General features: G+C 42.9%; 2 protein-coding genes across 2 annotated transcripts in view; one reads left to right on the top strand and one right to left on the bottom strand.

Annotated features, from left to right (window-relative positions):
• LOC127770775 (tau-cadinol synthase-like) overlaps positions 1 to 3,310 on the top strand; it is a 49,308-nt gene extending 45,998 nt beyond the window's left edge. Inside the window, exons 6-8 of the mRNA XM_052296579.1 lie at positions 937 to 1,072; positions 1,412 to 1,663; positions 3,017 to 3,310. Coding sequence (XP_052152539.1) covers positions 937 to 1,072; positions 1,412 to 1,663; positions 3,017 to 3,310 — 682 coding nt within the window. The remainder of the gene's footprint in view (positions 1 to 936; positions 1,073 to 1,411; positions 1,664 to 3,016) is intronic.
• Positions 3,311 to 9,761: 6,451 nt separating this feature from the next.
• On the bottom strand, positions 9,762 to 17,305 carry LOC127772184 (tau-cadinol synthase-like). The gene is made up of 7 exons (XM_052298178.1): positions 16,956 to 17,305; positions 14,894 to 15,165; positions 14,348 to 14,726; positions 13,664 to 13,888; positions 13,401 to 13,536; positions 10,961 to 11,212; positions 9,762 to 10,058 (listed from the first exon to the last, which is right to left on the bottom strand). The coding sequence occupies exons 1-7, from the start codon at positions 17,303 to 17,305 to the stop codon at positions 9,762 to 9,764; spliced, it is 1,911 nt and encodes a 636-aa protein (XP_052154138.1).
• Positions 17,306 to 26,648: the final 9,343 nt, after the last annotated feature.

The following is a 26,648-nucleotide window of genomic DNA, read 5'->3' as shown; positions in this document are numbered from 1 at the left end:
AGAAGACGTTTGGCTTATACCCCAGTTGAGCTGCCTGTGGGAGTGGAGCTGAAGCCATCGCTAAACCGTTAATTCCGCTGCTGTTTTCTTTTCTTTTGTAAGTGTGTAACGTTATTATTATGATGGATTTGTATATTAAATTGTCAATTTGTGTACCTCGGCTGATTCCTGGACGAGGATTTTATGCACAAATAAGTTCGGAAATTACTAGCGAATTTCCGGGCGTGACAGTCATCGCCATCCGTAAGCTCAACTTCTTCCTCTGTCGTCCACAAGCTCGCTGGCGACAATACCCTGCCTTGCCAACAACCTCAACAGGGGGGAAGGCTGGATCTTGAGGAAACTCTCCCGTGCAGCGCTCCTCACTAACATTTAACCTGATAAATCAAAGAAGTCAATCAGAAGAAAAAAACATGGGAAAAAAATCAAAGAGCAACCCCATATATAAAAGGCAGGAGCAAAAACCGTCACAAAGATTCGACCTGATGAATCAAACAAGAACCAGAGAAGGAGCAAAAATCGTAAGGAAAGAAATCAAAGAAAAAACAAAAATAAATAAACATGAAAAAAATCGTGGGGAAATTCTCTACTCGCTGAGTGGTGTACTCCTCATGGATGCAACCAGGTTGGATGCCACCTGCCCGGCGCACCACTGTCTCACCGGCCCTACCACCGCCGCTACTTTTGCTTAGAGCTGCAGCTTCATGGAGAAGATGAACGGGAGAGAGAGTATGGGATGAATGAAGAGGTTAGGGATAATATGGTCCAAAAGATTTAGAAAAAGCAACAAAGGGGTAAGTAGTGGTATATTTAAAATAGCTGTGAAGTTATAGTGGCATTGTTCCAAATAGATGAATAGTAATAGTATATTTCAAAACTGCAAAAATAATAATGGCATGAATATAATTATATATATGTATGTATACTATCATGCAGATGGGATGACACCGCTATCTCCCTTGTACCAGAATACCTGAGAAAGTTTTATGAAATAATGTTGAGCACCTTTAGGGAGTTTGAGGATCAAATGCCAAGCAATAAGAGGTACCTTGTTGCTTTCAACAAGGCAGAGGTAAACGCATAAAACCTACCAACCTATACACACACACACACACTATATTTTATTGTATATTTGGAACAATATCAATTACTTCCTCCGTTTCACAATGTAAGTCATTTTATCATTTTTTCACATTTATATTGATGCTAATGAATCTAGATAAATATATATGTGTAGATTTATTAGTATCAATATGAATGTGGAAAATGCTAGAATGACTTACATTGTGAAACGGAGGTAGTACTAGCTAGCTAGTACATATATATATATTTATGCAGTTCATTTGTTTCGTGGCTACATTTCGATCGATATTTAATTTAATATCTTCTGTGCATACATCCGTATGCATAGTTCCAAAAGGTGTCAAGTTATTATATGGAGGCAGCGGAATGGTCCCACCGGAATTACAAGCCAAGCTTCAGTGAGCAGGTGGCTCTCGCGACCGAGACCACAGGCGTACGATCACTAGCTGCGGGTGTAATGCTCGGCATGAGCGATGCAGCAACAACAAGAGAAGCTTTCGAGTGGGCTGTCACTAGCACCGACGCCATCATTTTGTGTGCAAAAATCGGGCGTTTCATGAATGACATTTCCGGATATAAGGTAATTAATCGATCGATGCATAGGCTCGAATTGATTCACCGGTAGTATTTTAGTTAGGAAGTAAATTTCAGAAATCACCATGCATGTTTTGAGAGTAATAATGTAACATATATAACCATGCGATAGGGTTTAACAAAATTAATCTTCACTGGACCATATTTTACCATAGGTTTGTTGTGGCAAAACCCTCACACACGCGATCACTTGGATAAACACAAGAAAAACAAATGTGTAGACGCGCGTGAAAGCAACGAACACAGATGAACACAAGAACACAGGTTTTGGTGCCGCGCAACGTCTTGCGGCTTTTCTGGTTTTTTCTATCTAATTATTCTCCAACGATTCCATGCATAACAAACTATCAGCTTCACCTATTCAGCCGCTATGACCACTTCCTCCGCGCCATCCCACGAAGTGCTGATCAACACTGCATTCTCGGCGAGCCACGCACACACGCACTCTCGGCCAAGACGCGAACTCTGCGCGCCTCTGGCTCATGCAACATGTAACAGAGAAACTAACTCGTGACAGAATCCAATGACCTGCCACGGATGCACAAACAAATGAATAACTAACCAGCTAAATGTGACAGGCTTAGTCTAACAAGGTTCAGATCTAAGATTTCTTAGGATTGTCTGTTTCTAGCTCTAGAAACTAAAACTATATAGATTTCCTCTCTGTTTCTATTTCAAACAAAACATAAATTAACATGGTGTGGGTTTTTACTCTCTGAAGTTTACTTTTGTTAATTATTCACTCCTCTAAATTAATTATAGCCTCTTACATATTGCGGATACGTGCATGATTTGGGAATTAAATTTGAAAATATAATGTTCATTCATTTTATTTTTAGAAATATTCGGGATTCAAAACTTTTTTAAAAATATATCGTCGATCTCGCACAACCATTACGCTAAAGTAACGTGGACGTGACGTCGCGAGCAGTATCGCATACGGAACGGTCTCGCTTAACCAATCAGTGATACCGGATTTCAAATGGTTAATTAGTGATTAATTACTATGATTAGCGATTAATTAATTACTAATTAATCACTAAATATTATTAGTTAAATAATTAATTAGGTCATTAGTCACTTAAAAAATGCAGTTTTGGACGGTGTCGCTCTATGCTTGAGCGAGACTGCTCGTCCTTCCCGCGCACTCGCCGTCGCCGCGCGAGACTGCGCGGTCTCGCGCTTTACCATCTTCGATGTCACCCCTGCATCATTTTCGCTCAACGATCGTGCAAGATTGACGGTATATTTCTACAATAAAATTTACATCTCGAATATTCTTAAAAATAAATTAAATGAATAGTATATTTTTAAATTTAATTCCATGAATTGGTTGCAGCTCGGGTCGCAGAACAAGGCTGATATGCCATGCGCGGTGGAGACTTACATCAACGAGCACAAGGTCACGGTCGACGTTGCCATCGCCAAGATAAATGAGCTGATGGAAGATGAGTGGAAAACGACTAACCGGGCTCGGATCGACAACCAGGCTGTTCTTCCAGTGGCGCAGCGCCTTATCAACTTAACGATGGCCATCCCGTTGTTCTACGGCTATGACAGTGATGGTTTCACTTTCGGCGAGCAACTTCGGGAGATTCTTGAGAATCTCTATGTCAAGCCCATGCCCATATAGAGGCCAAAATTAGTTACTGCATGCCCAAATGGGGGTAATGCAAATCCATCTTTCTCATAATGATTATCATGGTGGGTTGCTCTATTTTTTATCTATGTGCCCCAAATAATATTAATATATTTATTGGTGCTATACTCTTATAAAATTGCTGGCTAAATCTATGTGATTTAGGGCTACTTAATAAATAAGACAGAGTTGAGGGTTTGTCCAATCATCACCTTATGTTTTTATTCATTGAACAAACTTATGATTGCGTGCCTTAAAAAACCCTTATAAGGACCGGCCTTATAGCTAGGTGCCGGTTCATTTAAAACCGGCAAGTATAGCATTTTCTCACCTCAGCACGATGAAAAAAAGTAGAACCGACACCTTTCAGCAATATAGCTGTCACTTCTAAAGAAAAACCGGCACCAATACTATATGTGCCGGTTTTTAAATAGAGCCGACACATATACTTGTATTATAGGTGTCGATTCTTTTAAAATAAGTATAAGTGCCGATTTTTTTTAAAAAAAAGGGTACCTATTAAAAAACTGGGGCTCACATTTTTACCGAGCTCTATTGCCTATCACCCACACTGTAAGAGATCTTATGATAGCTAGGTGACGTTTCATTTATGTCACAAAGAATGAAAATTGTGTCACGTTTCAAACTTTGTGACGATCGCGTGACGAAAAGTCGATCGTCACCTATCATGCCTCTCTAATCATGTTTTGTAACGAAAACATATTTTATTTGTTATTAACCTATAAAGATCCTTCTTTCGTCATTGTTTTATGATGCTCATGTTCGACATTACGAAGCCTAGAAAATGTCACAAATCACTAGGCTTGTAGTTGCCATGTAGGACAAGAAACATCATAAAATTGTAGTACAATGTCCCATCTGACATGTTAATTGTGACAATATTAATCGTCATGAAATTTTTTGTGGGCTGTTATTTATTGTTATTTATGGTCCATGTACGAGGTAATTTGTTTATGTGTTAAGCCCAATTATAGGTCCAATAAGATATTGGAATGACCCATATAAGACAGCTATTTAAACACTATTTTAGCTCATATATAAGCCCATTACAAAAGCTTGCATAAGCTTGAGATATAACAACCATTTAACAGAGTATATATAAGCCCAATTAACATTCAATATAGCACAAGTCCATTTATCAAACCAATACTTACAATCAAAGCCCATTCATATATACAGGTGATCACTGACCTCATATCAGTACAGACCGTAGCAAAATAATAACATGTTTAGTACATCTTCACCAAATCCAGCTACAATTGCAAACTAGGTTTGGTTTTAGCAATTCCACCATATCCTAGATAGCAAAATAAGGTCCTATGTTAACTGACCAAATGCAACCACAAGAGGAAACTAGGTTCACTGGCCAAGTTCACACTATGTCGAGCCACAAGTAACTCACCAAAATGAATGTCGAAATCAGCAAACCAAAATACTCCGCAGCAACCTGAATGTAGTCCTCCTAGGCATATGTGAGACAAAAACAATTTGAGGAATTAAGCCCCAGTATGCAGAATATAAATTTCAATTTAAATTGACACCTATTAGTTACACATCACACAACTTTTTCAGTGTCAACAACCCTCTTATCCCCTGAACTTTACTAATTCTGTTACTAACTTCGAACAAAAACCATCCATATATCAATTATCCTTTAATACTATGCATAACAGTCAACTTTAACAAAGAACTGCTAAGTACTCTTCTGCATAACAAAACCACAAAACTGACTTTAAATCGTATAACAAAATGACTGCTAACTACTATACTTAAATTTACCCTTTAATGGATAAAAATGCTATATGCCGTTCATGTGAGTAGGATTAAGAAAAACAACATAAGAAGTTTTGGATTGAAGAATGAATTGCACAGGTCTCACCTAGGCCAGCTCCATTCTCATATGCTCTCACCATCACCTATTGGTCAGATCGACCTACAAAGTATAAGTTGAGAATTGGAGAGGAGAGAAAGAACGTCTAGAACTAAACCAAACCCATGAATAAATTAATTATGTCTTTTATTTTCAACATTAACAAGCATCATATTGTGATGAAATATTCCTCAAGGAAGTAATGAAATAAGTTTTTACAAGTTGTTGCAGTCAGACTTTAAAGTTGATTTGGCTATTTCATTCATAATATTGCAACCAGTCTATGGGGAAAAGCACTGTTAATTCTTGTGAATGATAAACGAAAATGGATTCCGCATACAAACCAAACATTTATGATTGATGGTTGTCGGCATACACACATAAGTTGAAAGTTCAGTTTAGTACTTGTATGGACCACATAGTTATATTGTAAAACAAACAAGCGCAAGCTACAAATTTGACCTTTTGCTGCCGGTTGCCAACCTCACATAGGTGCCGGATTTGGCAAGCGACACCTCACAGGCAGCACCTATTAGTATCTATCAATGGTGCAAGTTCAAAACCAGCACCTTTTGAGGTGTATGGATTGCCGAAAAAAAAAGACTCGGGATGGCTCTAACCCAACAAAAAATTTCGAAAAATCTAAAAGAAAATGGGAAGTTCTTGTTCAAATCAGAAACATTCACAAAAATCATCAAATAAAATCACTCAAAACAATCACAATTATAAACAAAAAACACTCAAAACAATTACAAATGGCCACCGCCGTGGGGAGCCTACCGCCGCTATCGTGGGGATCCCACTGCCGCTGCCTGTGGGGAGTCTGTCGTCACTGATGGGAGCACGCGGCCTCCCCTCCCGCCGGATCTGGCGGAGGGGAGGGCACCGCCGTCGCCGCTACCACCCCTCTCGCCTGATCTGGTGGTGGGGAGCTAGTCGCTGCCCACGGGAGGCCGCCGCCACCACCCGTGGGGAGCTCGCCGCCGTCCGCGGTAGCCCACCACCTCCCCTCCCACCGGATCTGGTGGAGTGGAGGGCACCACTGCTGGCTGTGTCTATGGCATGCTCGGCTCGGACACGTGAATTTCCATGCATTGAAGCTACTGGTGGACAAGGAGATGGCGGCAGGAGTGCCCGCAGTCCACCACCCAAACCAGCTATGTCAAGCATGTCAAGTGGCGAAACAAATCCGGCAGCCATTCCCAGGAATGGCAAACTATCGAGCAGAGGCGCCGCTCGAGCTGCTCCGCATGGATCTGTGTAGGCCGATCACTCCATCGACGTTCGCCGGTAATCGATACTTTATGTTGATCGTAGATGATTTTTCTCATTGGATGTGGGTGCTTGTGATCAAGTCGAAGGACCAAGCGCTCGTGGCGTTCGACAAATTCAAGCCGTTGGCGGAGAACACGGCAGGACGAACAATCAAGACACTCCAGACAGACCGTGGCGGCGAGTTCTTGTCCGGCAAGTTTGCACACGTTTGCGATGAAGCCGGCATCGAGCGCCACCTGATGGCACCGTATTCACCGCAGCAGAATGGCGTCGTGGAGCATCGCAATAGGACGGTGATGGCAATGGCGTGGTCTCTCCTCAAGGGGATGTCCATGCCTGGCAGGATCTGGAGCGAGGCAGTTCGTCACGCCGTATTCCTCCTAAAATCGGCTGCTGACCAAGGTGATGGGAAATGGCACTCCGTTCGAGGCATGGACGGGGAAGAAACCTCACCTGGGCCACCTGCGTGTGTTCGGGTGTACGGCGCACGTGAAGGTGACTACACCGCACTTGAAGAAGCTGGACGACCGGAGCAATCCGTTCGTGTACATGGGTGTTGAAGAAGGGAGCAAAGCGAATCGACTGTTTGATCTGCGTCGTCGGCAAATCATTGTAAGTCGTGACGTTGTTGTTGATGAAAACACACCTTGGCAGTGGACTGCTACTGCAGGAGAGGTGAATTCCACCGAGTTCGAGGTAGAAGAAGCCGTCGATGAAGAGCAGCCAGCGCCGGCAGAGCAGGCAGGCTCGGTAGCATGGTACTGGGCACCGCCAGCAGGAAGGCGAGATGGGATGGAGCCAGAAGTGGCGGAACAGTGGGGAACGCCTCCGGCAAGCCCGGTGAGGTTCTCACCAACCTTGCCTAGCACGCCTACACTTGGCTCATCCTCAACGCACTCTGCCGAGGTGGAGGCGTCAGCGTGCACGACCGACAGTGACGACGGGACGATGCGGTACATAAGCTTGGCAGAAAATCATGCTTGAAGCACCTCAGGTGGACCTGGTGGAGGATGATGATGACGCAGAAGCGTGGAGGACGATGACAACGCAGAAGCGCTGCTCGCAGAGATGGAGGAGCCATCGTCCTACCAAGAAGCAGCCGGCGAGCCGGCGTGGGTGAATGCTATGAACAAGGAACTAGAGGCCATTGGGAAGAACAAGACGTGGTCGCTGTGCATGCTGCCAGCTGGTCACAAGGCAATAGGGCTCAAATGGGTGTTCAAGCAGAAGAAAAACACTGCCGGTGAGGTGATCAAACACAAGGCACGGCTGGTGGTGATCGGGTACGTCCAGCGGCAAGGTGTGGATTTTGATGAAATGTTTGCGCCGGTTGCGAGGTTGGACACGGTGCGAGCTATACTTGCAGTTGCAGCTGATCGGAGGTGGCAGGTGCATCACCTCGACGTCAAGTTTATGTCTTGAGGAAGAAGTTTATGTCTCTCAGCTGGAAGGTTTTGTTGAGAAGGGGAAGGAACATCTTGTGTACAAATTAAGAAAGGCTCTCTACGGGCTAAGACAGGCACCACGGGTGTGGAATACTCGTCTTGACCGGAGTATGAAGGAACTTGGTTTCAGCCAGTGTGCACAAGAGCATGCTGTATACACCAGAGGTACAGGGAGTGCCGGACTAATTGTCGGAGTATATGTTGATGATTTGATCGTGACAGGAGAAAACCCAAGCGAGATCACAGCATTTAAACAGCAGATGATGGGGGAGTTTGAGATGAGTGATCTTGGACTTCTGACTTATTACTTGGGGATTGAAATGATGCAAAGTGCTGACGGGATCGTCATCAAGCAGGCTGCTTATGCAAGGAAGATTCTGACCTAGTTTGGGATGCTAGATTGCAATTCTACCTCAATTCCTATTGAACATCGTTCACAGTTGCACAAAGATGCTGAAGGAAGCACAGTTGATCCCACAGAATACAGGCGAGTGATAGGCTGTCTTTGTTACTTGTTGCATACACGGCCGGATTTGTCCTATGTTGTGGGTGTAGTGAGCAGGTTCATGGAGCATCCGACTGTGATGCATTTCAAGGCGGTGAAGCAAATTCTCAGGTACCTCAAGGGTACAATCAACTGTTGGCTCGCGTTTGCTGGTGGTAAAGATGCAGTGGAGATCATTGGATTCATAGATGGTGATCTGGGCGGTGACAGTGATGATCGTTGGAGTACTAGCGGTATGGTATTTTATCTCAACAATAGTCTGATTTCATGGAGTTCACAAAAGCAGAAAACGGTGGCACTTTCGTCCTGTGAGGCTGAGTTCATGGCAGCCACTGCAGCAGCTTGTCACGCTTTGTGGCTCAGGGGATTGATGATTGAGATGATTGGTGCAAACGCTAGGCCGGTGAAGTTGTATGTTGAAAACATATCAGCAATTGCACTCATGAAAAATCCTGTGGTTCATGGGAGAAGTAAGCACATAGACACCCGCTACCATTTCATTCGGGAGTGTGTTGAAAGTGGGAATATTCAGATCGAGTTCGTCCGGACTGAGGAGCAGCGGGCGGATGTGTTAACTAAAGGGTTGCCAACAGCAAGATTGGTGACAGCACGGCACCTGCTAGGTGTTCGTGATTTTGGGCCATAGCAGAATTAAGGGGGAATTTGTTGACAGTTATTTCAGCTATGGCCCCAAGGTGTTCCAGACTATGGCAGTTGCAACGGCTGGATGAATAATTCAGGTTTGAGTTTGTTATGCATGCACGAGAGATATGGCGCGCTGCAGGAGTCGGCGACCGCGTCAGGTGTGCGTTGTGGGCGTGAGTTTCACACGGCATTGGATCCAGGAGTTCCGGATCGTGGGATGGCGCGATTGTAGGCTTGGATTCCTTTTTTCTTTTATTGGAGTATAAGTAGCAGTAGCTAAGTTTCCATTTGTAAGTTTTTACAATTTAGTTGAATGGAAGAAACCAGAAAATTACCTCACCAATTCTCTCTCTCCCATGATTCTCTGAAACTCTGAAATACTCTACTTCTCTGTTCTAAATTTCTCCTAGCATTCTTCAGTCTTCTCGTCTGTTGCCGTGCCAGACGTGTGCAGTGTGCGCACAAAGTGTTCGATCGGGTGATTAGCAGCTAACCCTAGCATTATTTGTCCATATAGATAAATAGAGGAAAGTTGCTGCCCAAAAAAAGTTCATGGACACGTACATCGATCATCATGTGAATTAGATAAAAAAAATATATATGGTACTGAATGAGCACACTACGAGACAGATGGATATATTTGGCATTAATCATCCCCATGCATGCAATAACTAATTTCAGCTTCTATAATAAGGGCATGGGCTTGACATAGAGATCCTCAAGAACCTCCTGAAGCTGTTTGCCGAACGTGAAAGCATCACTGTCGTTGCCGTAGAACAACTGGATGCCCAGCGTGATGTTGATCATACGCTGCACCACAGGAAGAACAGCCCGGTGGTCGACGCGAGCCTGGTTGGTTGTTTTCCATTCCTCCTCCAACACCTCGTTTATCCTGGCGATGGCGACGTCGGCTGTGACCTTGTGCTCCTCGATGTAGGCCTCGACGGCGCATGCCATGTCAGCTTTGTTCTGCGACCCGAGCTGCATGCATGCGCATCCGTATAAAATAATGAATAGTGATTGATTAATTAAACAGTTAAATTTCAGAAAGAGATAGAGAAACGCCCAAAGATCAAAGATCTTCCAGCTAGCCTTATAAGATGGTCGTAGCCTCTTCCCTTTTATTTATTTAATATTAGATCCTTCCCTAATACTCACTCGGTCTCATATTATAAGCATTTTTAGACTTTGACACGGTTATTAAGAAAGTAGATAGAAGTGAATGGTGGAAGATTGTGATTGGTTGAGTAGTGGAATTAGGTGGAAAAATTGAATGGTGGGGTTGTGATTAGTTGGGAAGAGAATGTTGGTGAAGTTATATTTTGGGACAAATCTTAAGGGAGTACTGGCGTTTTTTTTTTAGTTCAGAAAGTCTAAAAAGAAAGAAATACACCATGTTAAAAGCTATTTCCTCCGTTTCACAAAGTAAGTCATTCTAGTATTTCCCACATTCATATTGATGTTAATGAATCTAAATTTGGATTCATTACCATCAATATAAATGTTGGAAATACTAGAATGATTTACGTTGTGAAATGGAGGGAGTATATATATATATAAGTAACGATTTGAAAATGACAAGAAAAAGGATAATTAATTCAAATGCTGTCGACATAATTACAGCTCTATGGATTTTTAGAGCTAGCTAGCAATCAAATATCTAGCTTTAAAAAAGATTGGATTCGAAGCCGTGTCAAACATGCATGCCCTTACACACACTAGCCTAAGATAACTCTGAGCGTTATGTTAAGTGGAAAATTCTGTCAAACCTGATGCTAGCTCTCTCGTTGACAAGGAGTTGTAAATTGAGATCAATTAATTACTTGCTAACTAAAATGCTATACTCCAGCAGTAAATTAAATTGATTCAACTCTCTCAGTTACCTTGAATCCAGAAATGTCATTCATTAAACGCCCAATTTTTCCACAGGAGATGATGGCGTCAGTGCTAGTAACAGCCCACTGGAATGCTTGTTTTGTTGTTGCAGCATCACCCATGCCAAGCATTAGGCCGGCAGCAAGCGATCGTGTGCCTGTGGTCGCGGTTCCCAGAGCCACTTGATCGTTGAAGCTCGGCTTGTGATTCCGGTGGTACCATTCCGCTGCTTCCAGGTAATTACTGGTCAGCTTTTGGAACTGGCATGCACACATGCAAGCTAGTAAATTAAGGATTCAAATGTATCCACGAAACAAAACTAAGGGTAAGGGTGTGTTTGAGAAGAAGAGAATTGAGGAGATTGGGAAGATACGTAAAATGAGGTGAGCCATTAGCTCATGATTAATTGAGTATTAACTATTTTAAATTTCAAAAATGGATTAATATGATTTTTTAAAGCAACTTTCCTATAGAAATTTTTTTACAAAAACCGCACCGTTTATTAGTTTGAAAAGCGCGCGCGCGGAAAACGAGACTCAATCTCCCCTATCTCCCCACAACAAACATAGGCTAACTGCATAGATAGATATGTAAATATATATACGTACTACTAACTGATATCAATTGTTCCAATACTATTCATTACTACACAATATACAACAAAAATTAGTATATATATGCAGCAGGTTTTATGCTACTCCCTCTGGTTTAAAACACTTACAAATACTTCTTCTATCGCGGACATATGTACTGTATTGTATATATACCCCATAATTTATCTCCCGAAATATTGCAATAGTACGATTTACCCCCTAAACTACAATACAGGACATTTGACACCCCAAACTCTTAAAACCGGACAAATTACCATTGTAACTCTATTCGATGCGGTTTTCAACCTACATGGCACACACGTCACGATATAGTCAGAGAACAAATAAAAAACAGCGGGGCCTACTTGTCAGCATCTCGTTTTTTTCCCTCCTTCTCAGCCCCTCTCTCTCGGTGAGCAGAGGAGAGAGCTCCAGTGGCCAGGGCCAATCCAACAGGGAGGGGGAAGAAGGGGCTCCATGAGCTTGGCTAGCTATTGCTGCTGCCGCCGGCACTCTACCAATGGCAACCTATGCGGATCCGTCTCCGTGGAGCTCGTCATGGGCATGAGGCCACCCGGACGACTCCATCTTCCTCGACCTCAGCAAGGGGATTGCTTTGATTCGATGCTGCCATGGAGTTGGATGCCGCCCCGGTTACATCAAGCTCGCTGCTGACACCGTCTTTTCTGAGCTCAACAAAAGGGGATGGGATTCATGCTTGAGTGGAGGCAGGAAGGAGGAGAGGGGCGGTTTGGTGCCGTGGTGGTGGTTTGCCGTCTCTCTCGGAGAAGGGGGTGCTTGTTGCCGGAGCCACGTGCACGTGGACTCGCACTAGGCGGAGCTAGAGCTTAGCGAGGAGAGTTGTGGAGCTCACAACCAAGGGCGGGGAGCTCGAGGAGGAGGAGCTCGGTAGTGCCATGGCTTGAGAGGAGGAGCTCGAGCCCACTCGTCATTGCTGTCAGGACCGTCGCCATGATTCCCAGGGCTCTGCTTCCTCCTATGCCAGTACTGGCCTCATCGCCGTCACCCTCGTCCCACACCGGCCCACGGCAGGCTCTGGATCTGAGGCACCAGCTGAGCTACACCTCCCCCGCTAGTCGCCTAGTCCGCCTCCGCCGTCAGTAGCCTGGTCCGCCTTCACTGTCGGTCGCCGGGTCCGCCTCCGCTACCAGCTGCCCAGGCGAGCTCCGCCTTAGTTGCCCGCCACCCGGGCAAGGTCTGCATCCGCCACCGGCTGCCCGGTCCGCCTCCTCTACCCGCCTGGACGTGGTCCGCCTCCACCACCAGCCAACCGAGCACATGGCAAGAGAGAGCAGGGGGAATGTGATGGGACTGGGTTGAGGGGGATTGAGGGAGAAGTATGACAAGTGGGCCCAGTTTTTTTTTTGTTTTGCTGACTGGACTGCCACGTTGGCGCCACGTGTGTAATTTCAAGTCAAAACCAGTCAAAACAATAGTTGAGGGTGTCGAATGTCCAATTTTCGAGTTCAGGGGTATAATTCGGTCGACCACAATTGTTCACAGGGTAATTCATACTTTTTCCTAAAATATACGCTACCCTACGATACGTCATTCATCAAATTAAAATATATGATTAATTTTGATTAATCATATATTGATTGTTTAAAGGTTATTAATTACTCCATCTGTCCCATAATATAAGGGATTTTAAGGGGGATGTGACACATTCTGTTTGTGTTCTAGGATGTGTTACATCTACCCAAAATCCCTTATATTATGGGATGGAGGGAGTAACGGTCAAAGTTAAAATATTGATCATCAAAGGTGAGAGTAAATAAACAAGGACGGTCTAAGTTTTTTTCTGGGTCAAAAGTAAAGAGGGAGTGAGTTATACCTCTGCCTTGGAGAAAGCAGCAAGGTACCTCTGATTTCTTGGTATTTGATCCTCAAACTCCCTAAAGGTCCTCAAGATTATTTCATAAAACTTTCTCAGGTACTCTGGTACAAGCAAGGCAGCGCTGTCATCCCATCTGGAACGGTACAACATTATTAGTCAGGGCAGGATTAAATAATCTAGCAGTTACGTCAGGGGAAATTTAATTAATTATCCAAAACTTAAGATTAATTGGATGCATAAAAATTAATGAAGTGTCCAACCCTTGAATGGCTACGTTTAGCATCCGGCACTCTTCGATGGAGGTATACGCATGGACATCGTATGTGTCATCCAATACGGAAGTTAGCGCGACTAGCTTAGCAAAGATCATTCGTGCAAGTGCCAAGTCTTTCTCGTGGTATACAGCATAGGACCAGGTGTAGCACTCGATCACACGGTCTCGGATATGGTCTAGACCCATATATGCCAAAACATCTTTCCACCACCTGAGAAAAAAATTAATACTAGTTATTACTTTCAGGTTCTTAAATATATACACACAAACAGTTAAAGGTCGTAGCATAGCACGGTACATGTATCATATAATAAAAGTTATATTAATGTTCAGGTTATTTTCTTTTTCTATATAGAAAACATAATTCATGTTCCGCGAAACTTATGCTTGTGTTATTAGATCATTTATTCTATAAAAACTGCAACACACTCTATACGGTGCACGTAAGTAGTAATTAAGGAGTATATCTTTTCTAAATCAACTGACAGTTATAGCTATTTGCAGTAATGGTCATCAAATCTTTTGTTCTAGACTATATTATAGATTACCATTTTTATTGATTTTAATTATTGCATATTTCTTTCATTAATTTCGTACACCATGAATTGTCTTAGCCTTTGATTTTATTTTATTCAAAATAACAAATTAAAGTTAGCATTCATATTAGTACCTAGAAATTTCCTTGAGCTCTTTCAAGTGAACCTGCTGCAGTAGGTTGAAATCCAACTTTGCTAGTTCAAGAAGAACCGGATTGTGCTCATTCTCTTGGTCATACTCAAACATATAATGTAGCATCTCCACTCTCTTGTGAGTCCTTGGCAGTGGCAAGCGAAGATGCCGCTTCACTTGATCAGCTAAAGGGGCCTTCAAAACACTATGCGAACTCATTGATTCGAGATGGTTCCTTGCAAAAGAAATAGCATCCTCGAGTTCTGGCTCACCATGTATGAAGAGGTGGGCTGCGTTGTATAAAGATAGTAGGCTCCTTGGGTCTTCAGCAAATTCATTTAAGAAATTACCATCATCTCCCTTGAATTTGTTGAATATATCTGCATGTGAGATTTGATATAAAAATGTTTGTGAAGTTCCAAGCTTTAGCTAGGCACGTTATTCGCAATCTCTTTTGAACATTTATATATATATGGTCCTCAATCGTCGTAGTAATGAACAGTTCCAAAATAACTATGCACAATCCATTAACTAAGTAGAGAAATACCTGGAGATACCCAAAACCCACGCTCCCTGAGCAAACGAAACCGTAGAGCAACCTCGTGAAGGTTAGAGCTAGCGAATTCGGTTTCATGTATGTCTTTTAATGCAGTTTCAATCTCTTTTTCAAAGAGGTGATCGATTCCTAGATGCACTATTTCATCTACTAAGTACATCCTCCTTAAGATGTCCTTAGTGGGTGTAAATAGTGTGCATACATCCTCTTTCAATTTGTCGGCCTTATCCCTCATCCATTCTGTCGATTGCTGCATGAATGTACTGATTTGTTAGTTTGGATTGCAGGAAAAAAAAAGATAGACTTGAAGATTCGTCAAAAGCAGTAGCAATAGTTTAGAAGCTATATATGACAAAGAGAAACATAACAATTTGAGTAAATTATACCCTCGGTACAAGAACATAGTAGGCAGTGGTCATCTAGTACAACAACTTGAAAAATAAGCATGCCGGTACATGGACATGGCAATCACCCGCGTTTGTCAAAGATAGTGTTACTGATGATTCATTCTGTTTTCTTTTTCTGCATTCTAAACATATCAGCTAGATTGTTTTGTATTTTGCAGTGTTCATTATTGGAGATAGAAGATATGTTTGAGGAGTCGAATTGGTTGGAAATTATGTTAGTTTGCATGTTCTCAGTCTTAAAACAATAAGTTGTGAATCACGAGACTTAGGCAAGGACTGGAGATATGAATCATGACAAAACTGCATTGTCGAGAGACGATAACATTTAATATATTGTTATGGAGTGTAGCACTGTGGTTTCTTTCCTTGCACATGCTAGCCTGGATGCAACGATGAAAACTACCAATCAAAAGCAAAACCTGCAGACCTTTGTTGAGATGGCCAGCTTCCATGGCTAAAAGACTCTATGTGTGACATATCGATCCTAAATGTTCACGCTAGCTAAGTTGTTGACCAATATGCTAATTTTTAAGGTTTTTTCTAGATCCAATCTAGATGCAAATTAATCTAATGGTTAATATTTCAATAGAATAAGTTTACATTGAAAAATATATTTCAGTTGTATAGGTTAATTTGCCATACAGAGCTCTTATGTATGATACTCAACATTTTGTTACACTCATCTCTATTTCATAACATGTTCGTAAAATTCTATTCCATGCCATCTTTTGTCTGTTAATTAGTGCTGCATTGTTTTTCAAAAATGATGAAATTGGTAATATCCTGCGTACCGATAAAATGGAACATGCTATTCTGATAACCGATATGCTACTCCGATAAGAATATTTTTATAGTGTTAAACGAGATGCTACTCTGATATATTAGAGAAGTTTAAAAATTGATTCAAATTTATGTGAGTAATTTGCATTTATGTACAACAAATTTACTAGAAAAGTTTAAAACATTTATGCATACATTTTTTAAACTTTTATAATAAAACATAAGAATGGTGTGTATGGTATATGTACATTATGTACACATGATAAATGCATATACATATGTACACACCATTTTTATGTTTTAAAGCATACTAATTTAATATTTATTAAAGAAAATATTAAAAAAATTGAACGAGAAAAAATGTGTATTTTGCTGATTTTTCTACAATACAAAAAATGAAAATGTTCTCTAGTCAAGTAAGTACAGAGGTAGTAACCTTCATGCAGGAATGCAAATTCGATGGTAATCGGTTAAAATTATTAACCTCTGTAAAACTTGAACCGACACTCAATGCACAACTCGATCCATTGCATGCATGACAATGATATATATTTATGTAGTACTCCCTCCGCCCCAAAATGACTTGATTCCTGGGTTTCCGTGTTTAACATTTGACCGTCCGTCTTATTTGAAAAAATTATGAAAAAAATAAAAAGATAAGTCGTTCATAAAATATTGTTCATGTTTTATCATCTAACAATAATGAAAATACTAATTATAAAAAAAATTTATATAAGATGGACGGTCAAACGTTGGATATGAAAACCTAAGAATTGAGTCTCTTTGGACGGAGGGAGTACATTGTTTGTGGTTGAGAAAATTTCACACACACCGAGGTATAGATAATACAGTATAAACTTTCCTGCGTTGGCCGAGGTTCATAGTGGACGAAAAAATCACCCCACACCGAGGGCTCGAAACCGGGAGCCTGGGCAGCAGCTGGGGCAGACGATGGTGCTGCATGACAAGACACCACACGCGATGATCGTAAACGCTTGCTGCTGCTGTGATGCTTGCTGCTTGCGTTTGGACTGCACACGATGATAGTGCTTCTGTAATTCCTAGCTGCAGCAGTGGTGGTGGCGTTGTGCGAAACCTGCAGGCACATGCAGGCAGATGCAGGCGGCGGTGGCTGCGAAATGGTGAAAGCACATGCTAAGCGGTGATCCATATGCATCGATCTGGTGTAGTAGTACATATAGATCGAGTATATCATCTAGCTAGCTTCTGCTAATTAATGCTTATAGCTAGTTAAGTTAACCACCCTGCTGCCACCCATCCTATATATAGAGCAATGGACATACTACTTCTGCTAGCTACTTCCTCCGTTCTAAAATATAAAAGATTTTAAACGGATGTGATACTTCCTAGCATAACGAATCTAGAGAGCCATCTGCTGTGTGCTAGGAAGTGTCTCATCCGTCCAAAATCTCTAATATTTTAGGACGAAGGGAGTAGCTAGCTAGCCATGCAAGGATAATACTCCCTCTATCTCATTTTAAGTGTAGTTTTGCAGTTTCCGTCTCAAACTTTGATCGTCCATTTTATTTAATAAAATTAAAAAAACACAGATCACACATAAAATACTATTCGTGTTTTACCATTTAAGAACAATAAAAATACTAATTTAAAAAAATTTAATTAAGACGGGTGTTCGAAGTTGGATAGTGACTGTGTTTGAAAGGTGCTAAGGGAGTAATTAGGATATGTTGCCCAAATTAGTTAATTTGGCAAAAACCATTAATTTTTCTCTGATGTTATTGGATCTGCCATTAAAATAGAAAGTTGATGTGTCGTGCATCTTGATATTTATCCTACAGTTTTTCCTCCATATCGTGAGCTAGGGGGGCGAGGCTTTTTTTTTTTTAATTTTCACACCTATGACAGTTGATGAATGACAATCTGTCATCTGTGACAGGCTAGAAAGAGCCATATGTCAGACAGGTGAATCTCACCTGCAACTGGATATTTCAAAATGGCCCATTAGAGATTTTTTTTTTTAAAAAAAAGAAGTATCGGCCTCTATATCTAACCGGATATATATGGCCATTGAAATAAGGTACTTAGCCCCATAAACAACCCAATCTAAAATTCGCTCTATAAAAGAGTTCAAATTGAACTCAGAACCTTAGGGTACTACTCACGTCACTGTAACCATTAGACTACATGACTCATTAAAGATGTTAATCATCACTAAAGGGCTTCCACCGATTAGAGATGAGATGCAATCATCACTAACCACTGTTACCTGATGAGGATCAAACCTGTCAGAGGTAACGATATGGGCTCAACAGCGGTGATCGGATCCAACATTGTCAGGGTTGAACACACTAAATTAATTTAATGATTAACACGGAGAATATGCTCGATCGATTAAACTTTCCATGCCTGAATCGCGTGTTTGAGTAATATCACCAATAATTAGGAACCACGATACTTACGTACTCCCTCATAAAAAAAAGACAAACCCTGGATTTACATGTCCAATATTTAACCGTCCGTTTTATTTGAAAAAATTATGAAAAAAAAACAAGTCACGTATAAAGTATTAATCATGTTTTATTATCTAACAATAATAAAAATACTAATTATAAAAAAAATTCATATAAGACGGACAGTTAAACGTTAGACACGAAAATCTAGGGTTTGTTTTTTTTAACGGAGGGAGTAGATAAGTACATTTTGCCCTTGATTCATGCATGGCTTCTTGGTACTAGTAGCTGGTACAGTGTTTTTTTTTAAAAAAAAAGGAACATAATATCTCATCGAGATTCATCTTGGTACTAGTTGCTCGTATAGTGGAGTAGTGAATACTTCGTACAACATTATGTTTTCATTGATGTGACACGCTTATTTATTTATAGCAGGATGGCAGGGAACAAAGCCAGCGCTGCCACGCTGCCTCTCCATCTATACTACTAATTAAAGCTTGATTTTCGATACATACAGGATGTGAGTGAGAAAAATAATCAACAAAAGAACAGGATAACAGGTGAAATCCAATATATCCTATATATAAATAAAGTCCGTCCTATAGGTTTAATGTTATTTCTCTTTTTTCTAATTAAACCATGTCACCTTAATTACTTTTAGTCATTAGATGATTAATATATGGTCCAAATTAACTCCCTCATTTTATTCACTTATTGTCAGGGTTACGGATAAAGCATACCTCCTACCCTATGACTTATGGAATACACCGATAAGGTATACCTTTACGCACACGGATCGTTCCCATGTATACCGTTTGGAATTCGTTCTAAATTACGGAAAATATCTCTACGAGTCAAGCGATTTCCAAAGTCCTACTCGGAAGGGTAGAGTTTCTGTTATACCATACCAAATCAGATATTAACAGGCCTTACTTAAAGGTCAAGATGATCCACGGTAGAAAAGGGACCCCCAGGGAGGGGTGCAAGGCATCAAATTTCATCGCCAACACACACCATAGTTACAAAGCCAGAGTACGCGGAGCCTAGTCGCCGGGAGATCTCGTCGGATTCATCAACTACGATCTCGTCGGTACCGTCTGTTTCGTCTACTTCCTTTGTAATATGTGATTCCTCATCATCAATCTCATATAAACTGGACTAGGGCTATTACCTGACAAGGGGCCTGAACCAGTATAATCCTTGTCTTTTGTCTGCTTGATGTCGTACTACGTAGACCCTCGTTCCAACGTACCCCAATATTCAGCTCATTCGGTCCACGAGTATTACTCGTCGATAGTGGCGTGCCAGGTAGAGGGACTTGGTGCTTAAGGTTCTGCCAGTATGACTTCAAGCCTTCACGACAGCAGTACCAACACCGGTGTCAATCAAGGAGCCTCTACCTCGACATCGCTGGTGTGGACTCAAGTCGGATCTATTGTGTTTCCGGTCTATACCATTACGCTAATCTCGAATGGCCCAATCATTACCGGGAACGAGAAAGGCACGACTACGACTCCGAGAAACGACACCCCGCCGACGATTCCTCCCATGCAAGTGGAGAACGGAACATCGAGGGCCCCAACACCTGGGAGGAATCCTCAAGCGGCCGAATTATGTTCTCTATACAAGAGATCAGAGCCGACAAGGATGACAACACAAAAACCGAGATCTTGGTGTCCTGTTCATAAGACATCCAAGCATACTCTCGAGGACTACCCACTGATAGTCCATGTGAAGGCTAAACTCTACGCTTGTTGGGAACGTGGAATTCAACACACTTCACCAATGGGCGCCATCTACTGTCCAATTCACAAGTCCAGATCTCACGATCTCACAAGCTGCAAGATCTTCCTCAGGACCTTCAAAGTGCCGCATCATCGTGTCCAACAGCCACGAGTTCAAGCTCCGTGTGTTGCCAAGGAACGAGATGTGGAGCCGGCTCCAAATCGGTTCATAGGATACGTTGGCACTAATCCAAACGAGCCATATGTGCTACACCTGCTGGAAGACTATGAATTCTCTTCAGAGTCACCACGGGATGTGAACGTGGTCGACAACATCGAGACAAGTGCGTCCGCAGCAGCGAGAACGCCTGTCAGCAGTTGCGAAACCTAGATGCGATATTGAGGGAAAGTCCCTTTGATCCCGTAACAAATCCAGACGTCGACCAATGAGCCATCACCACGAGATCAGCCCTGAGGGAATGGCGAGCCAACCGCCGAGAATGCGGAGGCAAAAAACGCCAACAGAGAACATCCCTCCGGTAATCGATCACCTCGGGCGACACGTGAACCTACTGCACCGCATCGCGAGAATCGCGATCTCCGCGAACACTTGGACGACTGACGGAGAGACAGAAGAGATCGGAACAATAATGATCATCATCGACACCATTCCCCTTCTCGCCGCAGAGAGAATATTGTTCATTGACGACATCGTCACTGCTCTCCTTCGCGAACGAGGAAGGAACGACGACCGAGGAGGTGGACCTAACGAAGACCAAGGCCGGCGGGCCCACAGCGACCGCCGCAATGACACCAACTACAACAACCAGCAAGATCAGGGGGCCAATCGCTGAGTTCAGGACGATGCCCGAGATCAGGAGCGAGACGGCAACGACCAACGAGATCGCAATTCGCAATCTCCCGCGCCTAGTCGAGATCGGGGACACAATCATTGTTCGAGAAGCCGGGCTCCTAAACCAAGCGACCCCTCATCCTCGTCTTCGTCATTTTCTTCATTAGATAGACCTCCCCTACGACGTCATAACCACGGGCCGCCATCCGTCCCAGGAGGCGGGTGTAGAGCATTCACACCCTCACTCCGAAATGTGCGATGGCCCGAGAAGTTCCGACCAGGAGAAATCGAGAAATATGATGGAAGTACAAACCCAGAAGAATTTTTGCAAGTCTACTCCACAATTCTCTACACTGTTGGTGCAGACGACAACGCACTGGCAAATTATTTACCAGCTGCATTAAAAGGATCTGCTCGCTCATGGCTATTCCACCTCCCGTCCCGCACAATCTCCTCATGGGAAGACTTGTGGCAGCAGTTCGTTGCTAACTTCCAGGGAACTTACAAGCGCCACGCGATTAAGGATGTCCTACATGCCCTAACTCAGAACCTAGGAGAATCATTGAGGGACTACATTCGGACATTCAATGAGTGCAGGAATACGATCCTCGAGATCACCGATGCTTCTGTTATCCGCGCATTCAAGTCAGGCGTCCGAGATCGAAACACCACCTAGGAGTTGGCGACGCGACGAATCATATCTCCTTGGAAGTTGTTCGAGATTATCGACAGATGTGCCCATGCAGATGATGCTTTAAGACAAAAGGAGGGAAAGAGCAAGGTGGGCGAGGAGAAGAAGTCAACCAAAAGAGACGCACCAGAGTCGAGCAAAAAGAGAAGTTGCAAAAGTGGGAAGCGCAAACTCTCGGGAGAGGTCCTCGCTGCTGAGCAAACGGACCTACCCAGGCGCCCAAACCCCCAGAACGACGACTCACGCAAGTAATGGTGCCCGATACACAAGACTTACAATCACGCCATGGAGGATTGTTATGTTTTCAAAATGGAGCTCACGAGACAACTAGCGATCTAGAGAGGGAAGCGAGTTCGTGTCGTCGAAACGGCTAAGGAAGCCGCCACTCTTGACTCTGACTCCGGTTTCCCAGAGTACGACCTCCATGTCTCTCACATCTTCGGCGGTTCTACATCGTACACCTCAAAGAGGGAGTACAAAAAGGTAGAACGCGAAGTCTGGTCCACATCGCAGGCGGCTACTGCCAAGATGAAATGGTCTCAGCATAAGATCGAGTTCTCGGAGGCAGACCACCCCAAGATCGCAACCACACCAGGTAGATATCCGATCGTAGTCGAACCCACTATTCGGAATATCAAGGTGGCACGGGTTCTCATTGATGGCGGAAGTCCAATCAACTTGCTCTTCGCCAGCACTTTGGACGTTATGGGGATACCTCGAAGCGAGCTGACGCCGACATATCAGCCCTTCCATGTAATCACTCCAGAATGATTGTCTAAACCGTTGGGTAAAGTCACGTTACCCGTCACCTTTGGATAGGCCAATAACTTCCGAACAGAGCATATCACCTTTGGTGTCGCAGAATTCGACAACGCGTACAACGCCATCATTGCACTACAAGAATCTATTTAATCTATGACAAAAAAATTCGTCATGGATCACAGAAAATTCGTCACAGGAATTTGTCTGTGACGATTCTACTTATCGTCATCTATTGAGCATCACAGATTAAATCTGCTGACGTTTTCTCCGAAATCGTCACAGATCAGCACAATCTATGACATTTTTTAACCGACATTAAATGCTTTTGGGCTCGTGTAGTCTAGCCCAGGCCCAACCTTTGTGACGAAATTTAACGTCATAGATGGTTGCCGCGTGGCGGCCAACATGGCAGGTGACGTGGTCGTTGACACGTGTTGGATGACGTGGCAGCTGACGTCAGCAAATTTTTTTATATGGCCCATTATTTTTTTAACGGCCCATTAATTTTTAAATAGCGGCCCATTAACTTTTTTAAACTGGCCCATTTTAAAATAGGCCCATTTCAAAGCTAGGCCCATTTCAGAACTAGCCCATTTTGTCAACCAACTATCAAATCAAAGCCCACTAAACAGACCCATTAAATTTGAGCCCACCAAATTCAATCCAATTTCTCATACAATTTCAGATTCAAATCTAATTACAGATACCATCTTAGATTTAACTAATAACATATATACAATCAGAATACAACAGAATTCAAACAATAGTTCATCCTACATTCAACCTAGTTACGGGAAATCTGAAAACAGAAAACCAAAACAAGTCTTTCAAACATTCAATGGAATCACTCCTTGCTTCTCGTCCTCCACTCATAGCAAATAGAGGATTGAATTACAGCAAGCCCTTCTTGTTGATGTGCAAATGGATTTTTTTTGCTACATCTTATACATAGCTGCAAAAATACAATTTTAGTGTCAATACTGGGAGTCAACAATATTAAGTCACTAAACAACTCAACAATATTAGTCCTCCCTCCTAATCTTCTTTTTCTAAATGTGAATAAATATAGGTTAATGGAGTTATTTTTGTGGCATATGTTTAGATCGTAAGGATCAATGCAGCAGTGGTCGATGTCAAGTAACTTGTGTGAATTAATCGAAGGAGCACCATCAGGTACGGTATCCAAATAGGAATTATATGCAGCTATGCACCAAAAGATAATTAGTAACACACGGAAAGAACATACATGCAAAGCTTGAGATGTGTGCTTGTATCATTTAAGTGTATGAATTAAGTCTCCTATTTTGCACATATCATATTTCCATTACTTAACTCTAGTGCCAGCGTAACAGCTCTATAATATAGGAAACACATATTTCCATTGAAAGCTATCCACGAGACCAGAGTTGCTCTTAACAACTGGCAACAATGATTATGGCTGTGTTTAGATCTAAACTTCCGTCCTTTTTTATCACATCAACCTGTTATATACACATAACTTTTCAGTCACATCATCTCTAATTTCAACCAAAATCCAAACTTTGCGCTGAACTAAACATAGCCTATAGAACCTAGAGATGAAATCCGTAGGCTGTAGACAACTTTCCTGCTAAACTTAAAGGTTATACAACTACTTTATCACGAGGGAAAGACCTCTGGTTCAACACTCTTATAATTAAACTTTATAATAGAATCTTATGGGACTGTAGAAGACAACGATGGGCAAGGTAGATTACTAAACCAACCACCCAAATATCAGCATTCAGATCCAATTTTTCATTTCAAAACCAAGTTCAAGATATGTGTGAACAGGCACTTACCTCAGTCGGCTCCAACCTCCCTTACCATCAGCCCTACCTTGACCAGCAACATCCATCCCGTACTAGAGACAGACAGAGCTTGAGTTCATGCAGCATATGCAGATGGCCTCAGCCATGCGCCCACAGGGCATGTCGACAGTGATGATGGTCGCACTGCGAGGACAAAAAAATTTTCAGTAAAAGGCAAACATTTTGTTGAGCGAAGCTACTGCTGTAAAAGAAAGTGATGGCTCAATGATCTACAGGGATTAACAAGCATAAATTCTCTGTTTCTTGCAGAGTAAATTGTACTCCTACCAAATTCCCTTATCTTATTATGAACTGTCTAACATCATAACCTAGGCCTTTTTTTAACCATCGTACAATTGTGTCACCTGAGTACATCATCAGTAAAGCCCATACAAAAAAAATTGTGCAGCTGGAACTGAAGAGCCAAGCTTGAACAATTTCAGGTCTGACACTGATAGATTGTTGCAAGTAAATGTTAATATCACTTATATAAGTTTTACTAACACAGAAGTACGAAATTAGAAATAGATTGCATGCAAAGGTGAAATCTGAATCAGCACCTGATATTTCCATCGAATCTTAATGCTTGTACTACCAGAGAAAGTATTAACCCAAAAAACTGGGTTCAACTAAAATAAATTTTTACTCGATCATAGCTAGGCACAAGCTTCGTCGCAGTGCCACTCACACACCCCCACTCATCTGGCAACCTCCCCATCACCCTCCCGGGAAATCGAATTGAGCAAGCCCCCTTCTTCCAGCTCAATCCGCGCTGCTACCGAGGTCTACGTCGTTGCCCAGCCTGCCGAGGTCGAGCTCGTTGCCGCCGCTGAGCATCTCACCCCATCCGATGAAGAGGAGGAAGGCGTGGCATCGGAGAGGATGACACCATGGGGAGAGGGGAAAGGGCGATGCCAACCAGCGGGACGACAGTGAGAACGGCGACAAGGCACCGGTCCTCGTAGGCATAGGGGAGACGAGAGGGGAAGAGGAGAGGAGCACTCACCTCCCCGCTTTCTCCGAGTCCGCCTTGAAGCCCGCGCTTGGCGACAGCAACGGCGCGACGAGGAGGCAGAGGCGGAATCGCTCGGAGACGGCGACATGACGGCGGCGGCGGTAGAGGTGGAGGCGGAGGGGGCAGCACGTGGCAACGGTGATGATGATGATGACGGCACGATGGAGGAGACAGCGCGAGGCGCCGGAGGCAGCGCGTGGCAGCAGCGGCGGTGGCAGGAGAGGGTGAGTGAGGGTGAGGGAGAGACGATGACAGTGACGGCGGCGGGATAGGTTTCACCACCGTGCCGGATCCGCCGCGCCCGACCTCGCCGCCGCCGCCCGCCGCCGTCGTTGTCGCCGAGGTCATCGTCGCCGCGTCCGAGCCGGTACTTTGTTGTGGATGATTTTTTCAGTTGAAATCATTTAGTATTTAAAAATGTTATTTGAAGTTGTCATAATTTGAAATTCAAATTTTATATAGGTCAATCAAACTCAAATGGAGAAATAACATAAATAAAATAGGTATATCTCAATAAGTTTTACAACTTTGTTTTTGACAACTTTTTCACATAAGTTCATTTAGTCCCTCCTTTGACAACTTTGTTCGGCAATATTAAGACCTCCAAATTCCGCTTGCAAAATTGTGTTTTCGAGGCGAGAAGCTTTTCGGTAGAGCTTTCAAAAATTCTACATGTCACATGTCATATATTTCGTTCGTTTGAATTAAACTTTTCTATGGTTAGTTCTTGTGTGTTCCTAAGTGTGAATAAAATATCAAAAAAATAAAATAAAAATAAAAAAGATGCACATCTCTCTCCTCTGCACTAGAAAGGAGAGGAGAGGAAAAAATTCTAGAGGTCACATATTTCGTCCATTTAAGTTCATTTTTTCTATGGTTGGTTCTTGTATGTTCCAAAGCGTGAAAAAATATCAAAGAAATAAAAGAAAAATAGAAACTTGCGCCGGGGGGAGGGGGGCGCCAGCCACTCTGGCGTGCTCCCCTTGCCACCTCAGCTCCACCCCGCAATGTCGGCAAGAGGACGGCGCCAGAGAGGCTGGCGCTGTCCCATTGGACGATGGCGCCAGCCACTCTGGCGCCTCAAATAGGACCATTTATGGGATAAGTTTTTTTAGGGGTTTATTTACAAAATAAGTTTTTCTAGGGGTCTATTTGCAAAATAAGTTTTTCAAAAGGACCAAGTTGTGAAAAATCTAGGACGACAGCGGGAGTCCCGCTAGTCACCACCTTGTCACCGCTTTGGGCTGAGATCG

This window comes from Oryza glaberrima, chromosome 4, assembly GCF_000147395.1.
Source record: "Oryza glaberrima chromosome 4, OglaRS2, whole genome shotgun sequence".
NCBI classification, from domain to species: domain Eukaryota; kingdom Viridiplantae; phylum Streptophyta; class Magnoliopsida; order Poales; family Poaceae; genus Oryza; species Oryza glaberrima.
The sequence above is the reverse complement of the archived record's forward strand: the minus strand, read 5'-3'. Positions and strand labels throughout refer to the sequence as shown.